Below are 26476 nucleotides of genomic sequence, written 5' to 3' on the forward strand. Positions count from 1 at the left end.
GAGTTCAGCCTTTCCAGAGTTCAGATCTGGCAGTGAAAAACAGCAGGTGAAGAAAACAATGCAAGATAGAAGAAACTATGTACAATGCACAAATAAAGTAGTACAAAAATAGGTCAAACACTTTAAATATTGCTGACACATGTTTTAAACTTTGAGGTGAAATCAAACACTGTTTCTAGTTTAGGTATAGAAAATTCCTAGTAGCTGTGTTGGATTTGAGGTTTCACTTTTACCACTACACCTTTGTATGAATTGATCAATCAATAACACCTTTTTAGAGTCAATAATAATTACATGCACATCACCCTCAGCCAAAAAAAAGAGACATTTGAAGAAATCGTTTAATGTGTGTTTGTTTTCCGTCTTGACATGCAGTATGTCAGTGGATTCTATTCTGTAAGGTCCAACTACAAACAGCAGATGGCGCCGTTGCACTTTTCCTGGTAATAGACCCCTTGTCTTTTCCTGATAGGTAAAGCAACTTCATCTGTGTAGAAGCGTTCAGATTTAAGTCGATTCACGATGCATATTTACGAGGAAATACTTTCAAACCAGGCAGCGAAGAATATTAATCTTAGGCCATCAAGATTATGAATTACATCGAAACAAAGCTTTTGAGAAAGGTTTAGAGGGTGAAGCCATTTTATTGATTTAGTCACTTACTAAACCCTACATTTGAAATACTTATGTATTACAATAAAAATAATTTAAGCAATAATGTATGGGGCGCCGACCTATTACACAGTAAGTGAAATTTTACATTCGGCGCCCCATAATAATTTGACCTCTTTAATAGAAAAAAGAAAGACTTGAAAACAACCCAATAACTTCATTACCGATTTTGAGCAGCATATTAATCGAATGTTGCTTAATTCTTTTTTTTTTTTTTTTACCTTATTATCAAGAAGGGTAAAGGTTTGGGTCCTTTAAGGAGCTGGCAGGAACGTGGTGCGTTCACGGTCCTGTTTGACTTGCCTGCTGTGGCTGAGTGCTGGAGTCAGTCTGCTCAGTGTTGACAGAGAGGCAGCATGAGACGCTCCTCTCCTCAGAACGCACAGGAATGGAGACATCTGCAGGGGAAATCCGTCTGACAGCACCCTCAAATAAAAGGTAAGAAACCATCTCTCAGCTGCAGACACACAGAGGAGTCCAGGTGAAATTTATTCCACAGGCTTTGTGGGATTTCACTTGAATCTGGAGAACTGTCAGGATGTCAGACGGCTTTGTTCAAGTGTAAAAAAGAAGAAGTGAAACACAGAAAGAAGAAAGTTGTTAGGAAGTAGTTGCACGATGTTTAATTTTACCATTAATCACAGTTTACTGTGATCCAGCCCAAAGGTCGGCAGGGAAATCACTGGTATGGTGTTCAATTTCTAATAGCTGATTTAATACCAGTTTTGTGCGATTGCTTGTTCGTTTGGCCAACATGAAGGATCAGTGCAGGTTGGAGAGGAAGGTCACACCCTGAGCTGCTTCTACAGTTGCAATTCTCAGCAGCGTATGAATAGACTACAGTAGAAGAGACTGAGGTGAGGATCTCCACACATGTGAAACACACAGCAGATGGCTGGCCAGACCTTGGTCAACATCAGGGAGCCACAGTCGGTCAACATGGAAATAATGCAGTGTTTCGGCGGAAGATGCAAATGTTTCCTGTCATAGGCAGCAGTTCTGAGTCAGAGACGGTTTGTAATGCAGCAGCTTTTGAAAACACGTGTTTCTGCATGAAGGGAAAGTCAGAGGAAGTGTGTTTTAACACCTCTGCCAAGCAGCTTTACAACCCTGCTCACACCTAACTAAACAGGGGATTCTCCCAAGTGTACTGTCTATCTGAAAGCTTGAACACAAACACCATCAAACCATATTACTGTGTACAGACCTGTGCATGCAGGAGTCTGTTTGATATTGTTTCCAGCAGGAGGGATGAGCTGACAGGCGATTTGCTGTTTTCTTCGAAGATTTTTCTTTTTTCTTGGATCATATGCTGGTGAAAATGCAAACAAGACTCGCAGATTTGCATTCACATTTAAGAAGCAATTTCATCCTGCATGCTGCATATACTGCATATACTGCAGTTACTTTGTGTGTTAAAAGAGTGTCATATAACATAACACAGAATGATGCCTTCTTTTTTCCCTTAAAGACCCCAGATTGCCTCAAAGAAAGGCTCTGGTCCACCAGGCAGTCAGAGGTTTTATAAGTCTGCTTTAGATTGAAAAAGTGTCTTCTTTTTGTGGCAATCTACTTAAAGAAGGCAAAGCCCTGGAACCCCCTTGTGGATCCTGCAAGGGGCCCTGAACCATGGGTTGCAAACCACTGCAATACAATACTATATGGTATTGCTAAAATATGATGCAGTGCCATATATTACGATGCAACATGGCCATATGATATGACTGTCTGTATGGTTACTGTCAAGAATCTAATGATGTGGTACATATCACTGTAGAGCAGGTATATTCTATATATGATGATATACTGTGATACTATAAGCACGGCAATTGATTATTCTATTATTTTCATGTTTTTGTGATTTATTAATTAAAAGAAAAGTACCGACATGTGACTTTTTTGTACTTAAACTAGCCTAATAGCTCATCCTCTCTTCTGACTGCAGTGGACAGCGTTATAATTGATAGTATTTCCTTTGAGAGAACAGGTCATTGATCCTTAAAAGTCACGCTACGTCTCCAGGGTTAACATTACCGGTTAACAAGAAAATGAACTGAAAGAAGTCTAATTACGAATATTCACCTATCAATAGTTACACCAGTATTTGTTGGATTAAATACACTATTGCCAGAGTTAATAAAGTGATATTTAAGTGTATACTTTTAATGTTTGGACTCATCAGACCAAATGTATCATTCCTAAATAAATACATGAATTTTTATGCGTTCATACGCGGAGCAAGATAATTCCTGTCATATTTATTATGACTTCAAAAGGAAACCTGTGTTTGACGCTTGAGAGTGTTGCCTCCAGGAACACACTTTGTCTTCTTTGCCCATAACGTTGCCAGTCTGTGACCTTTATGCTCCGAGACGTCGATGTCTGACCATCTCCCCGCTCGACGTTTGAATACCACGAGAACATGTCCTGGAAGTCTGACCGCGGCTCCGTCCGTGGGAAACCTCCACCTCCACCCCTCCAGCCCTCCAGCCCACCTCGTGTGTCTTTCGATTGGAACAGCCTGCTCTTGCCAGGCAGCTATCAGTGTATTAATAGGTGTTTTGGCTGCTGCTTTAACCCCCAGCCCCCCTCAGCCCCCCTCAGCCCCCCACCTACCAGCTTTCCAGTTTTCATAACACAAACAAGCCAACAAGTAGCCCCTCACCCCCAGTCCCCAACCCTACTCCAGAAGCATGTGAAAAAAACCTGAGCTAATTTTAGAGCAGGCGCTCCATCACTGACTTGAGGCCGGGGTTGCGTGCTGTATGTAAATACTGGATCCAGGAGAGCGGGGTTTGCAGTTCTGCTAGACAAATGATATCTGTGGAACTCAGGGAGTGAAACAAAGGCAGAGCTCATTTGTTCTCTGAGAAAAGGCATTGAGGGGATCAGATACAGGACAGCGGGAGCGTTGAGGGGAGATGCTTTGGTGGTGAGCGTGGTGTCAGGCTGACCATGTCAGGGCGGGCTGGCTGCTTCACTGGCTCATCGGTGGGAGCAAATGTTATGGCTCCAGTCATTACTACGCTGGTTCTGATCATTAACCCACAGCCCTGCTGGTGGAGATCCCGCCTACGCTCGGCTGAGGGTTGAGATGTCGGATTGTGTCTACACCCGCTTTTTTTTTTTTTTTTTTTTGCAGGCCAGGGGGACAAAGAAAACTCAAATAAGAGGTATAAAAAGACACAGCATGGCTCAGCTCCAAACTGCACGAGCTATTTTTGGTCTCAGCTATGGGAACATAACCAAGTCCGTAATCAGTCACACACGGACAGCTCAGTCACTGTAAATCCCGCTGCCGCTGCTGTGCTGTGATTTACAGGATCAGACGCTGTTAGGGTCCACAGAACTTAAGCCCTGAAATACTGTACTTTCACTCTGGGGGTAGAAGATATGGCTGTCATTTATCGTGAAAAACAGGCACAAAACCACAGACAGAATCTAATAAGACGCAGAATGCTCTGTGTCTTGATGAACTCATTCCCAACGTGTCGAGAGTTCTTTTACGTTAAAACCTTGCAGACTGAGCGCAGTGTGTTTGAGCTGTTAAAACACACCCCACTTGGCTGTGGGTCCAAGTACCCTGTTTGACCGGTGAGTGAACCTCCTCACCGTCATTGCATAACGTGATCTTGTGTGTTGATTTGTAAGTTCTCGCTTTTCAACAAATCTGGTAAGTGTGCAGTTTGTGAAGTTTGTGCAGATATTATTGTCATTTTTTATATATTTGTTAACTGTGCAGAAAGCCAGTGGCGTATTTTTTTTGTTTGAACCACTTCTGAACTAATTAGTGTTTTTTACTAAAAGAATTTTGGGTAACACTTTACTTGAAGCCCCCCTGTATAACACATTATAAGTACATTTATAAGGCATTATTATGCCATTATAACACGTGTAGCTATAGTTATAAACATTCATAGATGATCACAATGCCAGGACCTAACCCTAACCCTAACCCTAACCCTAACCCTAATCCTATGCTGTATAGTGCTGTATAGTGAGTTATAAAGCATTGTGATCATGTATGAGTGTTTATAACTACTTATAATGTGTTATACCAGGTGCTTCAAGTAAAGTGTTACCGAATTTTGTTACTGAGAAGCCTAACGATGCCAGCCGTGCTCCCTCATTAAGAAAGTCCCCTCCTTGTCTCTTTGTCTTCATGTAACAATGGCTTATTTTTAACCTGTTGGGTTCTTTAGAAGTGGACAGGGGAGAAGAATGCAGGAAGTGGTTGCACGATGACAAAGGAAGATAATAGCGTCCTCCTCAGCCTTCATCCTTCCTCCACCTTAACTCACCAGCGGATGTGGTTTGTGTTGCTGCTCCACAGTACAAATAAATACAAAGACTCTGTGAGCAGATGCATGCAGGCAGAGATGAAAACACACACGTGCATCTATGCACCGTGTTACTTGTGGGGCCTCCTTGCCGTTAAATATTCTGATACAAGTCTCGAAGCACATTCACACCTTAGCCATAGAGAGTTTTGCTTTAATCGAGGAGTCCAGCATTTCTGGTCCCCAGGAGGTGAATGGGCCCCGCAAGTGACCTCTTAAAGCAGAATTACAAGAACACACACATATACTCTCATGTTTACAACAAAAGTGGAATTTGAGAGCCCACAGCGGGAGCAAAACAAGGACATGCAAACATAGACATGCTCACTAACACACACACACACACTCACATGCACACACGTATCGCTCGTCCCGGGAGAGCTGAATGAAGAGGGAGCTCTGACAGTTTGACCTATAAGACGGTCAGCCAGAGCAGCTCACTGGAGGGAACTTGAGGAAACTGGAGAGGCCTCGATTGACTGTCGGGGCTGAACTCTGAACTCAAAGGCTAACGAGAACAGGGAGAAACGGGCGATGAGTCCAGAATCGCTGCAGTGCAACATGAAGTCCGCTCGTTTTGCCTTCATACACAATGTCAGCTACATTACCCACATGCTATGAACGCTGTTGTCAAGTAAATGTGATCATATGTTGTACTAAAGTAATAATTTAGATTTTTTTAATGAAACATTTAAATTCTGTCTGAATTCTTTTCAGAAGTAAACATTATGGCTCTCCTATATTTGATTATTGATTCCAGACGAGTGAATGGTTTAAAAAAAAAAAAAAAAGATGTATAGCACATCGCTAAAGCCTAATGGATCTCACCTTTTTAAGTTCCAGTCCCTAACATCAGGGGGGAGCAGGTTGTACTTCTCTTCTTTTTATGACTTGTGTCTGGTGTCCGCTACTCTGTTACAACAGATGCTTTGAAAGAAGGAACGGTGTGGAGGTGGGGGTCTGTTTTCAGTTAATGTGCACCTTATAAAGTGTGTGTGCGCATGGTGCTTGCACATCAGCGAGGTTTCATGGTGGGCTCTCCTCGGTCAGAAGTGACAGTCGTTTTTCTGCAGTGAGGCACTGGAGGGCCCTTGATGCACGTCTCCATGTGAGCCTCCGGACACCTCGTCTTCATTTTGCTCTCCACATTACAGACCAAGTACATCTAAATGTATCTTATTATCCGAGAATAAATGTTGAAAACAAATCACAGTTAATGTATTTTAACGTCAGTTTTCATTCTCTTCACATGATGTAAAAAAACAGTGTGGAATGTCCAGTGACTCACTCTGTTCCTTCACTGCCTCTGCCTCAACAAAGAATGTTTTCTTAAATCGTTATTCCCTTCACCGACCATTTTATACGGCACTGGCACTTTTTCTGGCATCAAGGGCAGCACAGGCTTCAGATGCTCATGTTCAGAGCTTTGTCAGTTCTTAAACTTCACCCAAATCTTCAATATGTCCCTCATAAACATTTTTTAACTATTCAGACATTTGTTGCACAGACCTTCCTGGTGATCATTGACTCCTGGACATCGAGCAGAAATAATCAGGACTTTCATACTGATTTCCCATTGGAATCTGTCTTTTCTACAGATTTAGAGTCCATGCTGGAACCATTCCCAGATAACTATTGTTACATTGAAAGGATCCAAGGTGCAGACACAGGATCAAAAGAAAGGCGTTCATTAATGAAGATAGAACGAAAAGCCGAAAACAAAACCACTTCTCAGAAAAACAAGGAAGCAAGCCAAAATACAAACCTAATTTGATGAAAAACAGGCTCAAAGAAACACGAGAAATACTATTGAAAAGTCACAGAAAATAAGATCCACTACTCTGAGCGTCCCCGTAAGTTTTAAGCTTGTTTTGAGTCAATACAGCCTAAAGAAAGCGTTTCCAAAACCAGAGTCCGGTTGGGTCGGCTATTCAGATCAGTGAGTTACTCTCATGTAATGTTTACTTCTTGTACCTTCTCAGACTTTTTATCTCTTCCAAGCCCTAATAGATTAAATTGTCACATTCTTGACATTTGGCAACATTTTTAGGTGAAGTTTTGAAAGTTCCCAACTTCTCTGGTGCCCGGTCCCTCCTCCTCGCTCCACGCCAGTTTCATGTGGCGGCCTGCTGAAGGTACCGGCCAGCTGGACTGAGCAGTGTACACTTGTAACTCTGCCGCTCTCCCATGACCTGTCGCGTTGAGTTGTTTGACTAGAAGAGCATCGGTCTTTTCTATTTGACCAGATGTCGTTATGTTTTGGCAGAATTGGTGAATGTGTATATAATATCCCGACGATGATCTCAGTCTTACGCCACCGCAGCAGTATTTTCACAAAGGGAGCTGAGGACATATTTCACAGTTGCTTTATTCGCAATCTGTTTTTTGTTTTTTTTTTCCTGGGATTTAATTTACTGTGTCATTTGACTTCCACGGATTTCTCTGGTGTTTCTGGTATTTTATCTTATCACTGTCAAACACTCCCACCTGCTACACAACTCTCACTTCTCTTGATTTGTATGTGTTTTAGTTGCCTAAAAAGGAACCCAAGTTAATTACACAATCGTTTTTCTCCTTTGTCGTTGGCTGCAGTGGTGAATTTCCTTCCAGTTATTTCTTCTTTGAGCTTTTTTCATTTTTTGTTGAGGATTTCAGCCCAGGCTTTTGTTCTGATGGATCTATGTGTCTGTGTTTTCTCATTGTTTCTCTGGAGAAATAGCTTCCTGTCATGGCTTCCACTGAGACAAAACATACACTTCTATTAAAAATCTCTGCAGCCTGCGAGAGAGCAAGCCTGTAAGGGCGAACACACGTGGCAACGATTTGATTTTGATCAACAAAACATGTTTTACGTTCATAATTCATGCAGTCCTGACCCTGGATTCTGCTTTGCGTCACATCTGCATCTGCAGCCAGTTTCACTGGGCCAGTAAACCTAAATCTGCTAGAGTACAACAACAATATTTGGATTTCCCATCATTCCAGCTAATGAGCCATGATCCCATGGGTGCTGTCAGCATCACCATGTGAAAGAATGAACCTCCTCCCCATCAGCCTTACCAGGAAACAGTGCCTGGAGGAAATATGGTAACTCAACAGAGAAGCAAAAAGTGTTTCCCATTATTCGTTCAACTTTAAAAAATGTGGGGAAAGTAGGCGGACTGTTAATGTTTTAACTCTTATTGGCCCCCTCTGGAGAAACGCTTTGCGGGAGCTTTTCTTGCCTGCACTGTTCTCTTCAATAATTCAGTAGGATCAGATTGTGGGTTTTATGAAACCCTTTCCCTAAAATCCTCTCCTCTCCTTCAGTGGCATCCTGGCTGATTTGCTTGCTGGTCAGAGTCGTCGTTCGGTTCTGTTGTTTGGTTCACTCCTCGTTCAAACTCAACGTGAAGACGAGAAGTCACGCGTTGTGGCAGCATACCTTCAGTCTCAGTGGAGTCCGTGCTTTGGCAGGTCACGGTTTTACAAGACGTTCTTCTCATGGGCGAAACGCTGTCGTCAGTCTGTCTGTGTTTTTCGTCTGGATGCTGCACAAGTCTGACTTTAACTAACTGTGATCAGTTTCTTCCACTACAGCGATAATATGATATTTTTTCATCAAAGTCAATAAACTTTGAAAAATTAGATTTCAGTGAGATAAAGCAGGGTTTCTGTGGACTACTTACCTCAAATGACTACGAGACGAAGAGCCGACCAGCCCTGCTTTACTGAATCTATTACAGTTCCCGAGTGTGTGATAAAATCACCACCGCTTCTTCCTCTGACACATACGCCACTTCTGACTTGTAAATGGAAATGACCATTCGCTGGAAGTTATCCAAAATGCATTCTGGGAAATGAAGAAGGCCTTAATTGATTTAGAAGGAGAGGCAGTTTGAGGAAAGGAGGCTGTTTAGAAGCAAATAACTGAATTTATATTGAGCTCAGTGATGAAAGGAGAATCTGTGGTCGTCACAGCATGATTTCATTTGCTTCATTACATCTGAGGCTTTTTGCTCAGAGGAACAATGACTCAGTCGTCTTTTTCATGTTTATGATGTCTGTTTGCAGTCTGAAAATGCAACTGGAGAAGATGAAGACAGATAAGAAATCCCTTTTGGAGGCACATCTTTGAAGATTTATGTTCATAATGTGGTCAGATGTCAGAAAACAACACTGAGCACTGCAAAAAGTATGATTTGTTAATTCTTGAAATGTTCAATTTGGTGTGAGTGTTATGTATTTACATTTGTCTGTCCGAATAGGTTTTTATATTATGCTAAAAACTGGTAAATTTTAGAGCATCCAAGGCTGAATGAAGGCCCCCTTCGAATTTTTTGAAATCGGCACATTCATTGACAAAAAAACAGGATAAACTTTCAGCTCCTATATTTGGCAGACATTCCAACCCTCATGGTTTCTGTAGAGTTGACAGGATCAACCACATATTGATCTGGTCAGCTGTGGTTATTCTGCGTGAGACGACGGTTCATATGAAAACACATCGTTCTCAGATCATATAGGAGCTGATGAAAGTGTGAATTTGTGTCGACACAATACGGCAGTAGAGCAGTGATGAGCGTCCTGAAGATAGCCACCGAGCTCAGATACATGCAGTCCGCTGCGAGGGCTTGTCCCAGTTAGCAACAGTAACTTGCGTTCCAGTTTGACAGCGACGGCTCTCAGATCGTCTAAACATCAGGCAGGAGGAAGACATCTTGAATCCTTTAAAGGAATAAACCCAGCGACTGGCTCAATTATCAGCAAGGAGACGTACACAATTAAGTGTTTTATTAGTAGAAAGCAGAGATACTATTTATATTCTAGCAATCAAGAATGTAAAGTTCCTGATAAGAGGTTAAAAACAGGGATGGAAAGTAGAGAACTTACTGTTCAGGGATGTGCCACTTGAACATTTTATGTCAACATAACTGATTCACAGTAACCCCAGTCACTTCGATGTTTACAGCTCTGTGTAAATTATGCCTGAATGTTCAGTAAGGAATCAATCAACAATTAGAAAACATCTTGAGAAAAAATTGAATCTTTTATCAAAATGGAAGACTTTATTGACTTAAAAGATTCATTACTTTTCTCAAACATCCAATCTGACTTGAAAGAAAGTTAAGGAAAGTTTTTGTCGGCTGCTGTGCAGTGGTGCTGTACTCTGGAATCTCTCCTAAAGGAATCAGTGGAGGTATTTCTGTGACAGTGGAAGCATTTCAGTAACATTTCTGTTGATATTTCCTTTTGGCAATAAATGTTATAACAACATGGACTCCAATAACCATCGATACTACTGGCAGTTACGGCTGCATTACATGTAAAAGGGTTGAAGTTATGAATTCATTGGTCATTATTGTGTTATTGGTTGTTTTACGGATGGAGATGGTGGGATTTGATGCCTTTGGAAGATAAAGAAGTGAGCTCGTGTTTAGAGGGTTGCAGGTTCAACTCCCACTGCCGACTGGTTGAAACTGAGCAAATCCAAAGAACACAGCTAACAACCACTATTTTACTCCATTTTTGTGTGTACATCATATGTTTAATTTAAAATTGAAACACCTCATCACCCTGACATGTGAAAGGCAGATAGAGAGAGAAGCAGTGGCCCTGAAAGAAAGTACGGAACGAAGGAAGTGACGGCTGTCTTTGTGTCCAGTAGCAGAAACAAAGACCGTGTTAGCTACAGTCTGGACGCAGTTCGCTCACAGACGGCGATCGGTGTTTATTGGTGACAATGGCACGCAGCAAGCACTGCCAGGATATCAGAATATGTGCGTGTCCTTGAGTCTACAATGACCTGACTGGGAACAATACAAGGCTGAGGCGACTGTGTACATAACAGACAGAAAGGCGACCATTGTTTGGTTCGTGATGAATTGAATTGCGAGTCACACTGCACTTCACGGGGAAAAAATCCACTGCTCAGTTTGAAATACAACGCAATAAAGGTCAGAAGAGTTTGCTCAAATTTTGCCTGAACGAGGAACTTGAAAAAGCCAATCAGAAGCTTTAATGCAGAATATAAAATCCTGGTGGCGCCACGAGCAAATTTTAATTTTTAATAATCCAAGTAAGAAATATTTTAATTTTGCTGACACTGACGATGCAGTTTAAGTGCATATTATTGATAATCAGTCAGATATCAAGGCAATTTCTGATCGCAGTTTTTATAAGTGCTGATAAATTTGCTCACTGACTTGAAAATACAATTGTCATTGTAAAGAAAAGTTTATGGTGGCCGTCAGCAGTGGTCAGCTCTCCTGCTGTGTGGATTTCTCTCCTCCTCCACATCATGAGTGAGTGCAGGCTTCACTCAGCTCAGCAGAAGAAGAAGAAGTCATCTTTATTTGTCACTCTCTCGGTAGTGCAGTGAAATCTGTTCTCTGACATGAAGCCGTCCCCGAGGAGCGGAGAGCGGCTTCCAGAGGCTTTCTGGGTGAAAGGGCCTCGCTCTGGTACCCGAACCTCCGGGCTCAAACGCTCCCCTGCTCCCCGACACTGTCGCACCAGCAGACAATGTGATCTGCATGATTTATCGGGGCGAGTTTGATACCGGATGCTCTTGCTCAGGGACCCAGGGCAGTGACCTCGGGATTCAAACCACTGACGAGCTGAGATCCCTGACCTCGAGGCCACTGCTCCCCACTCATGAATTTCCCAAACACAGAGTGTGTTTTCTGCGTATGTTTTCATAATTACCTCTTTGTGTGTGTGTGTGTGTGTGAGCTATGTGTGACTTCGGCGCATCACTCCACCACAGAACAACGTTCAGGGAGAAAACACTCACTGTAACGTCTTTTATTTAATTTAAATGTGTAGTTTGAATAAGAAAATTCTGGGTTGTGACTCAGGTTTTCCCGACATGAGCTCTTCAGCACGCGAGCTTCTTCATCTCTGCTGCTGATGCACAACATTTAGCTGCAGTTTGGGGTTCAGAGTCTTAAAAACTTAATAATCTTATGTTAATGGTTTTTATTAAGGACAACCAGGTCTTTATACTGTTACAGTTAATCTTAAGTAACGTTAAAAATAGCTGCAAATCGCTTTCAGTACAGTAAATATAGTCAGGTCCTTTCTCAGAAACAGGCCTGTGCTCTACGATCCAGTTCAAAGACCCACAGACAGGTGTTGGCCTGTTTGGTGGTTGCAAAAAATTATTATGAAAATTAATGCGGAGAGGATAAAATCATAGAAAATAAACTTTTGAAAGAAGTTGTTTTAGTAAAAAAAAATCTTTGATGAAATATTAAATCACAAAATAGATTGCAGCATTTAAAACTCGGAGCCTCTAGATAGCAGCAAGTCAAGTAAAAATGTGTTGTTCAGAAATTTATATACTTTGATGTGAAAATACTTATTTTCCTCATTAAAGACTGAGAAACTATTTCACTTACGTGTTAATTTACTCATCAGAGTTCATTGTTTGATATGTTTTGGCCCTCCTGCTGGTAAAGTATTATTAAAAACTGTGAGATATAATCTCTGTTGTTATGAAAATAATAAAAACTCTCCATCTGGTAACTGTTCACGTCACGGTAATCCTGCTGGCACACGTCCCTCCCACCATGGGAGACTCACAGACTCATCTGTCATTGTTGCTGGTTTGCTCTTTAAAAAAAAAAGAAACACTGAAGGAAACTCGCTGCCCTTTGGGCCAAAACTAATAATAAACACACATCTGTTTGTCTGGTGGGGAGGAACTACTCCGACTTCCTGTCCTGGTGGATGAGAAAATACATACTGTAAATAGAGAAGTCACATAATCACACACAGAAGGTTCAGAGGACACCAGCGATCCGACACGTAGCGTGAATCCTGGAAGTGTCCTGGAACGGGATTCAAACCTTCGCTAACGGGACCGTGTGTGTTCTCCTTCCTGTTTCAGAGACATGTGGAGGACGGCCACGCTCTGGCTGCTCGTGATGCTGGCCCTGGGCCCTGAGGTGAACTCACGTCTCACGCATTATTCAAGACAACATAAATCAGGGGTGTCAAACATAAGGGATGTGGACCACAACTGACCCGTGACAGGCTGCAGTCTCGGTCTGGCCCACTCAAGATGGCGTTGTGCTGTTTGAACTGACCTGTGTTTGAAGCCACTGAGCTGACTCTTCATAGGAAACGTTTGAATGTCGCTGAGATGTGACGTGTGTGTGTGTGTGTGTGTGTGTGTGTGTGTTGGGTGTGTCAGTTCCAGGGTGTGGGATCGCTGGTGGCGGGGGACGGGGCCGAGGTGGAGGAGCAGGGGAACTTCACCGGCATGTCCAACATGCTGGGAAAGTCAAGACACCAGATCCTGGCAGCGCAGTTCGAGTGCTATCTGAAGATAATCCACGACCCTCCACGGACAGAAGAAGGTAGCGACAACGATGTGAACCGCAGCCTCCTTTGTATAGAAGCAAATAGCATCCAACCAAATAGACCACTGAAACATGAGATTACTGAGAGACTAACAGAATCACACCCTTTAAAAAGTCCCAGGGATCAACAGGGAGAACATGCAAACTCCAGCCAGGACTGGAACTTCAAAATGTAACCTCATAATCCGATTGAGGGTTTCAGACTGGAGGTAGACCAGAGCAGATAAGACATGGACAAGAACTGAGATCAGCTTTAGCAAAAAGAACTAACAATGAGAGGCGGGAAGAAGAAAACACACCTCCAGCATGAACCGACTGAAACAGGAGCACTCCACACCGACGCTTAACAAGACCTGATCAATCCCTGGTGTAACCTTTAAAAGAATACTCCGAAGATTTTGGACCCACGCCCTATCCCGATCATTTACAGAGTGAAATAAGCTCATAAATACCTTTTTTGTGTCCGTTCGTCCAGTGCCTGGCTAACAGCTGTTAGCATCGTAGTTAGCTTAGCTCAACTACGGCAGGTGAAGAGGAGACAGAGCCAGACTGAGAAAGTGGACAAAATACTCCTTCCAGTGGTCCAGGGGACGGAGTATTAGCACGCGAAATAAATCCGAATGGTTATAAAACTTTTTAAAAGACATGTTTTCTTTTCAATCCCTTAAAATAACGTGTTGATACACACAGATCTGTACAAGCATAGTGCGCTGCGGAAGGATATACCAGGCGCACAGCGGCTGAGTCTATGCTTCTACTGCTGTGCTCCGGTATATCCTTCCGCGGAGCACTGCACATGTGCAGGTCTGTGTGTATCAAAACATTATTTTAACGGATTGAAAAAAAAAAACATGTCTTTTAAAAAGTTTTATAACCATTCGGATTTATTTCGCGTGCTAATACTCCGTCCCCTGGACCACTGGAAGGAGTATTTTGTCCACTTTCTCAGTCTGGCTCTGCCTCCTCTTCACCTGCCGTAGTTGAGCCAAGCTAACTACGATGCTAACAGCTGTTAGCCAGGCACTGGACGAACACAAAAAAGGTATTTATGAGCTTATCTCACTCTGTAAATGATCGGGATAGGACATGGGTCCAAAATCTTCGGAGTATTCCTTTAACAAAATGACATGAACTAGAAGCAGAAGTGAGGAGCAAGAGCAAAACAATTGTATTTGTCACACACGGGAGCGAGGCCCCGTTTATGCAATGTTTTCAAGTGAGAAAAGTAAAACTTCTGTTGTGTTTTGGGAATCTGTTGACACAAAAACCACATCTGCAACGAGTAAACTTTTTGAAAATGGTCCGACTCCATCTTTGTGGAAATGGGGGGAACACAATTTAAAAAACAAATAAAAGAGTTGCATGCACAGTGTGGCTCGGCTGGGAGAGAGGAATGCTTTCCATTTGCAGTGTTGGTTGTTTGATCCCACATTTCGCCCAGTTAATACGTCAAAATATCGGTGTTCCAGACACCGAACCCTGCAGAGCTGCCACGGTATCTTTGCTCTGCAGTCCTTGTCATCGGTGTGTGAGTGTGAATAACAGCGTAAAACTGCTGAAGTGCTGACGTGTTCAGGAAACAGATCAATCAAGGACATTGTCATTTATTCCCATCTAAAGCCGGTTTTGTAATTTAACAAATTAGTATGAAAACAGTGCGTCTGTTCAGGAGAAGCTTGTCTGCATTACGTTTGTGCAGATGTCGGAGTGGAGGGACGTCTGGTTGTGTAAGTCATCAGCAGTTTCCAGTCTGTGGATGAAAAACAGAAAGCGAGAGGAAGTGAGTCTGAAAGAGAGGAAATTTGGCCTTTGTCTCTTTCCCAGTGACTGTTACTCCCGTTCGGTACTTCACGGCCTTTCAGATGTTATTTTGTGCCCCGTCTCCCAAAATGCCAGCGAGCGGCGTGGTACCGGCTGACTTCCGTCTATTGTTGACCGTCTGACTGCGGGTCAGCCGCAGTCAGACGCTCGTTTCACGTGCATGAAGCACGCCGCAAATGTTGACTGGATAATTTTTACGTCTCTGGCTTATTAAAAATGGAAAACCTTCCCTGCTTTTGCTGCAATTTTTATTTGTTTAGAGGAAATCGTGATGATAAAGGAACAAGTGGAGATTAAACCAACAAACCAGCAGCTAAAACTATTTCAATATCCAGTGAATACCAGATACAGCTTATCGATACTCCGCCTTATTGGGCCCTCAAGACAAAAAAGTCACGATCCAAAGAAAGTCAATTAATCTCATTTGAACTAAATATTCATCAGAAATGTTCCTTGAATATTGTGAAAATGATTATGCAGCGCATTCATTTTGGACATTTTGAACATAATTTACGGCTCTTTAAAGGGACTTCATGGTCAGTTGGTCACGCTAGTTGTCATTTCTTGTTTTAATTTGGCCCTCTGGTGGATAAAGTCACATTTCGTGGCTCAAATACCGACTGGTATCGGTATCAGTGCTTCCCTAGTTGATGTGTCCCATCGTAAAACTACATAATGACTTTGAGTACTTTCCTCAAAATAGGGAAAGGATGACAGAGAGAGAATATTCTGGGACATTCTAACTCTGTTCTTTCGGTTTATTACTACAAGTCAAACAAAGCAATTTAAATTTCAGCCATGTTTTATTTAATTAGCAGATTTTCCCTGATGAGTTCAAGTCTGCTCCATGAATAATTCATTAAGTGATTCTTCTGAGTTTGAAAATTCTAAAAAAGAAACTTATGACCACGTTTAACAAAGTAGTCCACCTCCCAAAAGTAATAATGATAATAATAATAATAATCATAATAATAATAATAATAATCATAATAATAATACATTTTATTTGTAATGTACTTTACATTTCAATGAAATCTCAAAGTACTACAGAAGTAAATAATAATAATGCATTGGTTTTATATAGCGCTTTTCAGGACACTCAAAGACGCTTTGCATTGCATTATTCATTCACTCCATACTGGGTGGTGGTAAGCTACTGCTGTAGCCACAGCTGCCCTGGGGCAGACTGACGGAAGCAGGGCTGCCAATCTGCGCCATCGGCCCCTCCGACCAACCATTCACTCTCACAACTTTCATACTTAGGCAAGGTGGGTGAAGTGTCTTGCCCAAGGACACAACGACAGTTTTACGCCAGCGGGAGCGGGGATGGAACTGCCAACCTTCCGGTTAGAAGACGACCCGCTCTACCATCTGAGCTACTGTCGCCCCGTAACAAGGTTAAAAACAATAACAACAAATAACAGAGTTTAAAATCAAAAGTGAAACTTCTACCAAAAATTCAAGATTTTAGAGAGTATGTAGATTAATTCCTCAGCGCTACCGATCGAGAACCTTTCTTTTCCCTATGGCCAGCCTTCCACCTGTTTGGTATTATATAACAGCTGTATTTCATTGTGACTGTGGTGCTGAACTGGGCAACTCCCCAATTAAAACTGTTCTTTTAGCTGTGCCACAGACATACTAGCTCATATCTTTTGTCTTGTGTTTGCAAGTTGAGTGTCATCTCGCTGCTGCCCTCCGCAGGCCATTACTGCAACCGCACGTGGGACGGCTGGCTGTGCTGGGGGGACACGACCCCGGGGACCGTCATGCAGCTGTGCCCCGAATACTTTCAAGACTTCGATCCTGGAGGTAGGCGACGCACACATACCAAAGAAAACAAGTTTTTATCCCCATATTTTCCCCTGATACATGCTGCACGTCAACAGAGAAAGTGACCAAAGTGTGTAATCCCGATGGCCAGTGGTTCCACCATCCGAGGAGCAACAGAGTGTGGTCCAACTACACCCTGTGTAACGCCTACACAGAAGAAAAACGCAAGGTACGACTGGAACAAGATCACAGTAAACAGCCGTTTGCTGTGAATTTACATGGAATCAAACAACCAACCGTTTGATCCTTGATTGCATTGGACTGACTGTTTGTGTTCAGTGCATTATAAAACAAAGAAATAACCGGAGCTAAGGATTCATTAGGATGTGACTTCCTTCAGCGTTCAGTGTATCCCCCCTTATTTCCGTCTATGTTTCCCCCATCCACTGAACATTTCATTAAATTCACTGGAACACACACAGTCAGAAGAACTATAGGACGTTAAGTCCTGATAATAATGTGGCATGGTACAGATAGAGTGATTATTAAAATCACCAGAGGCTAAATGTTAATGTCGAGCTAACTTTTAGCTACATATATGTGTCCATAAAACTTGAAACCTAATTTAACGCCTGAGTTTCACACTGGAAATACTATAAACTGATAAATCCACGTTTTTCTTTCTGCGTTTAGTGGTACCATAATTTCAGTTTCAGTTTTCAATTTGAGAAAAGAATAAACAAACAGAGAAAACGATAGGACAGTGACAGAGAAGAAAAGCAGTGAACAGATTGTCATAAAATTGGTTGCCATTTACAAATCACAGACAAACAGATTTTTGTAACGTCTACTTAAAATTTGAAGCTCGTGATAAGTTTCTTAATAATATTCCCTAGAAAGCATGCATAATGTAAAACGCAAGGGTCCGAGGACAGAACCCTGTGGAACTCCATGGCCGACTTTAGTCTGAACTGAGTCGTCATTAACATGAAGAAAGTGGAATCTTTCTGCTACATTATTCAGACTGCACAAACACACTGTACCTGCCCCACCTGGTGACGTTTATCTTCAGAAAACTTGTCTTCTGTGCAGTTTGCCATCAGTCTGTACTGGCTGGCGATGGTGGGCCACGGGCTCTCCATCATCTCCTTAGTCATCAGTCTGATCATCTTCTCCTATTTCAAGTGAGTTAACTGAGAATTTTCTCCAAGTTTCTCTCAGAATTTTCTCTTGTGTGGCAACGAAACAAAAACCATGAAGTTGACCTAAAATTATCATTCAGAATAAATGTGATAACTTTCAGTCTGATGTTATCTGATCAGTTATTTTCTGTCACTCTCTTATTCAGGAGCCTCAGCTGCCAGAGAATCTCCCTCCACAAAAACATGTTCTTCTCCTTCATCTTGAACTCCATTGCGACGATCTCGTGGCTTTCCCTCACTGTGGCCAACAATGAAGACATGAGCGACAGCAACCCGGTGAGCCGCTGAGTTACGCGTCTGTCTCAGTCCCTCTGTGGGTTTTAGTGCCACTGGCTTCTTTCTCAACATTTTAACATATGCTAATCACAACAGGAATTCTATCCTCACATGATGTCTGAGAAGTAAAGAAGCGCTGCAGACCTTCTCTTTATGGAAGAGGATAAAAAAGTTTATTTTAAAAACGTGTTGAGTCTGACTTCTCAGAATTCTCACTTCTATTCTCAAAATAAATCCTGATTTGTTTTTTCTTTTGAATTCCTAATAATTCTGACTTTTGCCAAGGAATTCTGCCATTTATCTTAAAATTCAGCCTTTTTTTTTCCTGAGAATTTTAACTTTTCTGTCTGAGTCCTGCCTTTTTCCATTGAAGTATGACTCTTTTTTAGGAATTCCAGCTTGTTTTCTGAGATTCCTGACTTTTTTCTCAGACAAAATTCTAACTTTTTCACATAATTGTCTTGTTCCTCCTTCTCGGAGGATTCAAACTTTTCTAAAAATTCAAAGCCTCTTTAGGAATTCTGATTCTTCTCTCAAAATTTTCACTTTTATGTCAGAATTCTGAGGTTTTTTTTTATCTCAGAATTTGGATTGATGATTGTTGTAAACTGCAGATGGCGTGTTAATGTGAAGTTAATGCGTCTTATTGTTGTTTATTTTTAATTGTTCTCCTTTGTGAACAGATTAGTTGTAAGATCTTGGCTGTACTGGTACAGTATACGTCCACGTCCACCTACTTCTGGATGCTGTGCCAGGGCATCTACTTGCACACGCTCATCATCGTGGCCGTCTTTGTGGGGGAGCAGCAGCTCTTCTGGTACTACATCCTCGGATGGGGTGAGTACAGAACATCGGGGCTTTTTAATTCCTCTCCAGCACAGACTGCTTCCCGTGTACATTTACGTCCATTTCCAAATTTCTTGAATACAAATGTAAGACCTTAGAGCACCACTTCAAAAACAGTCCTTGCTGAAGCATCCCAAAGTTCAAAGCTATTAATGAACCAAGAGATGCTTCGGATTGAATGGATTACAAACCCCAGCCTTTTGTCGCGTTTGCAGCAAGCCTATTGAAAGTGAATAAATGAATTCCACACAGAAATGTAACCTTGAAATCTGTATACTTGTGCTCCCATAAGTGGGCTTTTCATCCGACACACTCATCCAGGCTTTCTGTGAAGCCACATTCAATCGGCTCTTATGAATCGGTAATGGCTTCTTTTCTGTCTCACTGAGGCTCGTTTCATAACCATGCAGTGCATGTCTGTCACCTCCATTTTGCACGGCAGTTGCTGAAATGTACATGTACCGCCATCCCGGACTGAAAATGCATGAAGCTTCTGCATAGCATGACTTAGAAAAGGTGGCATTTTGTCATTATGTTCATTCACTTCCAGCAAACAAGCAGCTACAGCGAGGATGGAAAAGGTTTATCTTAGCATAAAGGCTGAAAACGAAACAAATGAATATGGCTGGGGTGAGAAATGATTAGTGACAAAGTCCAAATTTGAGATTCAACACAGGAAATATCTTTTAATGAAGTCCAACAGTAAAAGTCATGGTGTGTCAGTTGAAGAAATGCTTACTTGCGCCTCCTTTTCTTATGAGGTGTAACAATCGCAGATGATTTCAGACGTAGTCGATCAGCTTCTTTATAGCAATATGTTTGCATCCATTTTTATACAGGAGATTATAAAGCTTAATGACTGACAGATGAGTGTTTTTGCAGGTGCTGTAGGTTAGATTATGTGTAACATTTAAACATCTTGTTTCCCTCCATTTCTTCTTTCTGCTGATCTCCTGGTGACAGTGAACACTGGACAGCTGCTAAAAAACTTAATAAATGCTAAATCAGCCATGTCTGAAGCCAATTTCTGAATCACAGCCAGGGTTAGATTTTATATGGTCTGTACCCCGCGTCTTTAAATATAGTTTTTATAACAGCGTAAAGATGCATTTTTAAATTTGTAATGGCAGCATAATTGTGCACACATGCAAACAATACAAGGAGTGGAATTCTGGATGCTTCTGGATTCAAGTGTGAGACATGTTGGAGAAACCTTTTAACTCCCGTATTGTTTCATTTTGGGAACAACTCATCAGAAACACAGCAGGGTCAGATGTCTTGTTTCCGTTTCTGTGTTTTTCTCCAAAGTCTTCCCCGTTGTTCCCGCCATCACGTACGCTGTGGCTCGCGGGCTCTTCTATAACGACAGGTAAGAAGTCTTGCTGCTCTCCCGGCCGCTGTTTCTCGCTGCGTCTCCTTCTGGTGACCTTTCTCCTTTCTGTCGGATCACTTTCACACTGCACTAAAAAAAAAGAAGGAAAGAAATCGAAAGTTATTGATTTGGCTCATCAGGGGCTGTGAGTGTGAGCCCTTTGTTCTGGAACAATGCATGATTCAGGCAGTTTTGAATCCCGCTGGATTTTGTGTGTGTGTGTGGTGTGTGTTTCAGGTGCTGGATCAGTTCACACACTCACTTGCACTACATCACTCACGGGCCCATTTACGCTGCTCTGCTGGTCAGTAAATCGTCTCATGAACCTGACATGTATTTCTGACGTGATCAGGTTACCTGACAGACACGTCCGTGTGCGCAGGTCAACTTCTTCTTCCTCCTGAACATCGTCCGGGTTCTGATCACCAAGCTGAAGGAGACGCACTGCACCGAGTCCACGGCCTACATGAAGGCGGTGCGGGCCACGCTCATCCTCATCCCCCTGCTGGGAGCCCAGTACATCCTGCTGGCCTGGTGGCCCGAGGGACTCAAGAGCCGCATTGCCTACGACTTCTTCCTCAACATCTTCTCCCACTTCCAGGTACAGCGCGGGTCCCGTCCGCTCGAGGTTCGCCTGCTTGCCTGTCTAGAAGTCTCCCTTTCCTCTTGGTTTCTGCAAATGCTGATCATTAGGTTGAAATGTAAGAGGAAGCCGGAGCTCATCTGGTCCGAATCAGCCTGAGTGGTTTCACTGATCAGTGTAACATTCATTATTGAAGGTGATGATTTCAGCGACCTCTGTTCGCGTATTAATATTTGATCTTTCGCAGGGACTCCTGGTGGCAATCATATTCTGTTTCTGCAATGCTGAGGTACGTCCTTCTAACGATGTGCTGCAGGGATTTCAGCTCAGGGGAATGCAAATGTATTCTAGATCAAAGTATCCCAGGCTCCTGTTGGCACCACGTTTTAAGTAAAAGAGGATCGCTTGTGCCTTTTTGTTTTGGAAAAGTTTCCCGTTAAAACGGCAACGATTCCCACAGGAAAAACAGAAAAAATGAAAACAAAGTCAGTTATCGTGCCACACCACTAGATGGCGTTGTTTACTTTTTAGAAGGAAACACCTGTGACTTTCCGTAAGAGTTACTGAAAATTGCTCCCTTGGGCGACTCTTTGTCAGCTGTGGCGTAAATGAACATTCAAAACCCAACTACAGGTTTGTATTTTCACTTGTGGTTTGTGACGGGGCCTGAGATGTGACTGCAGCTGTGGGTGTGCAGGCTCAGATGGCCCTGCGGAGGAAGTGGCCTCAGTGGAAGTCGGCCTGGAGCAGGAGCTACTGGGGAGGGGCGCCCGTGGCCGGCAACCACTTCAGCTCCCACACCAACTCGTCCATCACCGAGACCAGCCGGGCCACCGTCAGCCTGGAGCCGGGAGTCCAGGGCAGGAAGAACAGTCAGCCCAAAGCCAACGGGAAGGAGGCGCCGAGGAACAGCAACGGAGAGGGGCACATGCTCCGCATGCTGGAGAGCACTGGCATCTGAACCCCCCAGACCGGAGCTCCTGGATTTGAGGAGACTTCCTCATCATGTCTGTTCTGTGTCGGTGCAGTCCTCCGCTGAGACCAGTGAATGTCGCGGCTCCAGGACGTGATTGTGCAAACGAACACATAAGGTCGAAGCTTTCACCACGTACATTGAACACATTCTTTTTCTCAGAGCTCTTGAGCAAACTTCTCCCCAAAAAATTTAAAATTGAGTCGGTTTAATGTGACTCTAACCATAAAAGGCCTTTTACTAAATTCAAATTTCTGTCTGAGCCACACAATGAGTACTAACCAGGTGGCTAACATTAGCTAATGCTAAAAAAAAACAGTTTCCCAGCTCTTTTCTGTTTGATCATCTTTCAGAATAGTTTATAACCATGCTCATGTTATAAACAGCTCTAACAGGTCTGCTAAAACATGTAGCACGCAACAGCGAGCATCAAATCACATTTTGCTTCACTTTTTTAAAATATGTAAATAATTCAAATAAAGCCTTGTTTTGTAATAGAATCAACATCGTGTTATGGTCAGAATAAAAAAAGAATATAGAGAAGAGGATTTAAATGTTTTGAATTGAAATGAATTGAATTGATGTTAACAAAAATGCCATAAGACCAATTTTGACAAAATATGGGAAATCACACTGAAAAGTAGTAAATCGAATTGAATTTTAATATAGAAAAAAACAAAAGGTATTTTAGTTATTATTGGGTATTTTTTGGGTAGAGTGACTTAAAATAACTTGGTTTGCTTGTTAAAATTTCACTGAAATTTCTTCATGATAATTCTTTTATATCTTTGACATTTTGAAAACCAAAATGAGGAAAGAAAAAAAATTAAAAATAAAAACAATCTGTGTAAATAGTGTACGAAACGAAACCTTTAAAGGAGCCCTACATTAACTTTATGTCGTTTGATGGTGTTAAAAAGTGCACTGCTTTTGTGGCCAGTACTGTTACTTTTAATAAAGATGCTATTGGAACATGACATTTACAAAAAGTAGCATTTTCTGCTTTAATTCATGCCTAATGTGATTAAGACTGATTTGAAAGTCTTGTCACTTTTAAATAGTTCCTCTTGAGCACATTAGGCGGCAGTAGTGAGTCACTGTCATCTCCAGTTTGTCTTCAGAACAGCTCTGTTGAATTTCAGCTTGGTTTTAAGCTGCTTATATCGAAGTGGAAAGCTGTCTTACTGGACTGAAAACAGACTATAAATTGGATTTATGAAAGCGGATATAGGCTGGAGCGAGCAAAGCTATATCATTATGGTTTTCTTTTACTATTTTTTTGTTTTTTAAAGGGGACATATTACGCTGTTTTTCAGTCGCGTCATATAGGTCTCAGAAGCCTAAAAACATAATATTTAAGTTTGTTCGCCCCAAATTCATCCTTTGTTCGGAGTTTCAGTGGTCTAAAAAGTCGCTCTGACGAGCTGTTTCTGAGCCTGCTTCCCAGGATGCGCATGAACACGTCTGGCCACGCCCACTCACACACACACACACACACACACACACACGCACACACGCACGCACACACACATGGTGGGGGCACAGTCAGGGGGAGGAGTTAAAGCCGCTTATTTCAGGATAAGTGGACCAAATTAAAACTCGACCGTTTCAGCAGACATTTTCACAAAATGTGATGAAGCCAGACGGGGAGGAAACAAACAATTTTCAAATTTGAACGTCATAATGAGGCTGCGGCAACACATACTACTATAAGAAAGTCTTCACAAAGTAAAAAAGAAGCATAATATGTCCCCTTTAAGTTTTAAATGCACCTTTAAAGTTCAGGAAAAGTCAATATCAACTCACATTCATGAACTGATTGAAAAGAAAAATGTAGGTTATTTGAAAGAGATTACAAATATCTCGAACTGTGGTCTTAACAGTTACTATTTTACTAAACCTCTGTTTACTGGAGGAACAGTGCCCCATTAACTAACTCCCCATGGCAACATTAAATACATACAGCTGTAAGCAGCATTGCTAATAGCTTACTGTACGTGCACAGAACATGTGGTGCATGTCTTCTGCAAGTCTGCCGCTCATCTCTTCTTATTTGTCGTCATTCGATTGTAAATCTGATTATTTCAACAGGCGCCCAGATACAGCTTTTAGAGCATCTTCCCCCTGGCTAACTCCCATAACACCAGCTGAATTTAATAATCTTCGTTTATGTCTCAAAGCTGCACTATGTTACAGTTTTATTCAGAATATTTAAACAGGCCAAATACTTATAAAATGTTACTTCGTAACTTAAGTCGTACAAATGTTGAATTTTCAATGTGAACTCCGCTTCTCTGAAGGAGAACTGCTTCTGACTTTCTATACGTTTTAATATGGCATAATTTTATTGTAATATAACCTTAAATGAAGACTGACATGAAATATGGACAATAGAGAGCCATATTTCATTGAGAAAAATAGATTTGTGACTTTTGCAGATAGAACAAAACTGCAAAGTGAGCGTAAAAATGATACAAAACACGTTAAAAAAGAGTTTAAATGATTGTTTTGTTTCTATCATTAGTGTTTCTGATTGCTGTTCGATGCTGTGTTACCATTGATGTGGCTATTCGTTTATCATTCTGCTTTTCTACTGGCTCGAGAAATCCGAAAAACATTCCAAGAAAAGCATCCAAAGATGAGTTCAAGGACAGCATGTCACTGTTTTTATTTTTAACACTGCCATATATACGTGTGGAAATAAAGTTGTTTGAACACAAGCTGTTCTAGTCTCTTCTTAAATTCTCTTAAACAACGTTTTTAAAACGTGATCAAATTTGTTCTTTTTCTGGCTCACCTCAGGGTGGCGCCAGAGAGCTGAAGTGCAGGAATAGAAGACATGAAGAAATAAGTGTGATGATATTCATCATGATTTGCTTTTGTGAGATAAAAGTTTTCTGTTCAACATGTTTGTTATTGAATTCTCGAAAAATGCTGGACATCAGATTGCCATGTCAACCCAAACATTTCCTAAATAAAATAATTTTAGAAAATTTTAAAGAAGTGATCAAAGGCTTGCACAAATTCAAAATTTTTCCAAACAATGTAGATGATGCATAAGAAATTTCAAGATTTTTCATTTTAAAAAGTATTCAGCTTTTAGCTCTGCAAAAGTAGATGAACTCAAAAAACAATACTTTTACACTGCTGTTAACAGTAACTACTAAAACAGCTTGATGGACATTTATTTGCACCATAGAAAAGTTTTACGCTACAGGATTTTCCTACGCCCTCGCATGAAGGCGCACAAAGCCCATGATGACACTCAGTGTTTTATTTCAAAGCTAAACTATCCAGTCTTATGTAAAAAAAAACAAAGATTTAAGAAATTTGGTGGTTTTAAAAATGTATGATGACAATAAACACATTCTATTCTTTTCTATTCTGAGCTGTTTTTTAAGCAATGCCATAGTTACTTTGCCTGGTAGTTACTTTTAAAATATTGTAACTCAGTTTCTGACTCAGTTACTCTTTTGAAGAAGTAACTGTAACTAATTGCTTTTTTAAAGAAAGTTGCCCAACGCTGCTGGCTGCTGACAATCACTGGATGGTGTCATTGACTCCAGAAGTCAGGTGCGTCTCTGCTCGGGACGCTGGGGGAAGTTATTATTATTTCACACTGAACATTTACTCAGTATCTCTTTGCTCAAGCCACAGGATCGTTTTACTCAATTCACAGCTTTTTAAATAAAGGCTCTGCCATGCAGATTTATGCACTCTGGGTACCTTTTAATCTTGTTACTGTGTTTTTCATGTTTTGAAGGTTAAAAATGATCATTACCAAAATCTACCTGAAGGTATAAAACTGAGGATTGGCATGGCACTGCAGTGATCGGTTAGTAGGAAGTGACATTTTACATGTTAAATCTGTCGAGTTTTGAATTATATACCCGAATAACATCATTAAGTTGTTGGAGCGGGTGAAAAAGGATGAGGTCCCACCGAGATTTGAACTCGGATCGCTGGATTCAAAGTCCAGAGTGCTAACCATTACACCATGGGACCGGACGGTACCGCCGTAGCGATGTGGGGACATATTACTGGAACACACCACAGTTTACTGACAAGGAATAGGTTTTATCATTATCTGTCGTTAAACCAGAGCAAAATGATAAACAGTTAGAAATTATTAGACTAAAATCAGTCTCCTAACAGTAATATATCCAAGCACGGTTCATTTAAGCCAACTCGTGGAAGACGCGGTACTCAGTTCACTAAACGAGTGACTGAGCTCCTCCTTCCTTTTCAATGTTGAAGATTATTGGTGATT

General features: G+C 41.6%; 1 protein-coding gene and 1 non-coding gene across 2 annotated transcripts; one reads left to right on the forward strand and one right to left on the reverse strand.

Moving 5' to 3' along the window:
* Window positions 1–977: 977 nt before the first annotated feature.
* calcrl2 (calcitonin receptor-like 2) lies at window positions 978–22195 on the forward strand. Its single transcript, XM_030118787.1, has 13 exons — window positions 978–1110; window positions 12886–12943; window positions 13192–13357; window positions 16886–16993; window positions 17071–17183; window positions 18047–18138; window positions 18303–18432; window positions 19116–19269; window positions 20587–20647; window positions 20888–20954; window positions 21033–21251; window positions 21481–21522; window positions 21931–22195. Exons 1-13 carry the CDS (start codon window positions 1061–1063, stop codon window positions 22192–22194), a joined length of 1524 nt encoding a protein of 507 aa, XP_029974647.1. The 5' UTR covers window positions 978–1060; the 3' UTR covers window position 22195.
* Window positions 22196–26139: 3944 nt separating this feature from the next.
* On the reverse strand, window positions 26140–26211 carry trnaq-uug (transfer RNA glutamine (anticodon UUG)). Its single transcript has one exon. It is a non-coding gene; the product is annotated as a tRNA-Gln (tRNA).
* Between the last annotated feature and the right edge of the window lie 265 nt (window positions 26212–26476).

The sequence above is a fragment of the Salarias fasciatus genome, chromosome 20 (genome assembly GCF_902148845.1).
Source record: "Salarias fasciatus chromosome 20, fSalaFa1.1, whole genome shotgun sequence".
In the NCBI taxonomy this organism is placed as follows: Eukaryota; Metazoa; Chordata; class Actinopteri; order Blenniiformes; family Blenniidae; genus Salarias; species Salarias fasciatus.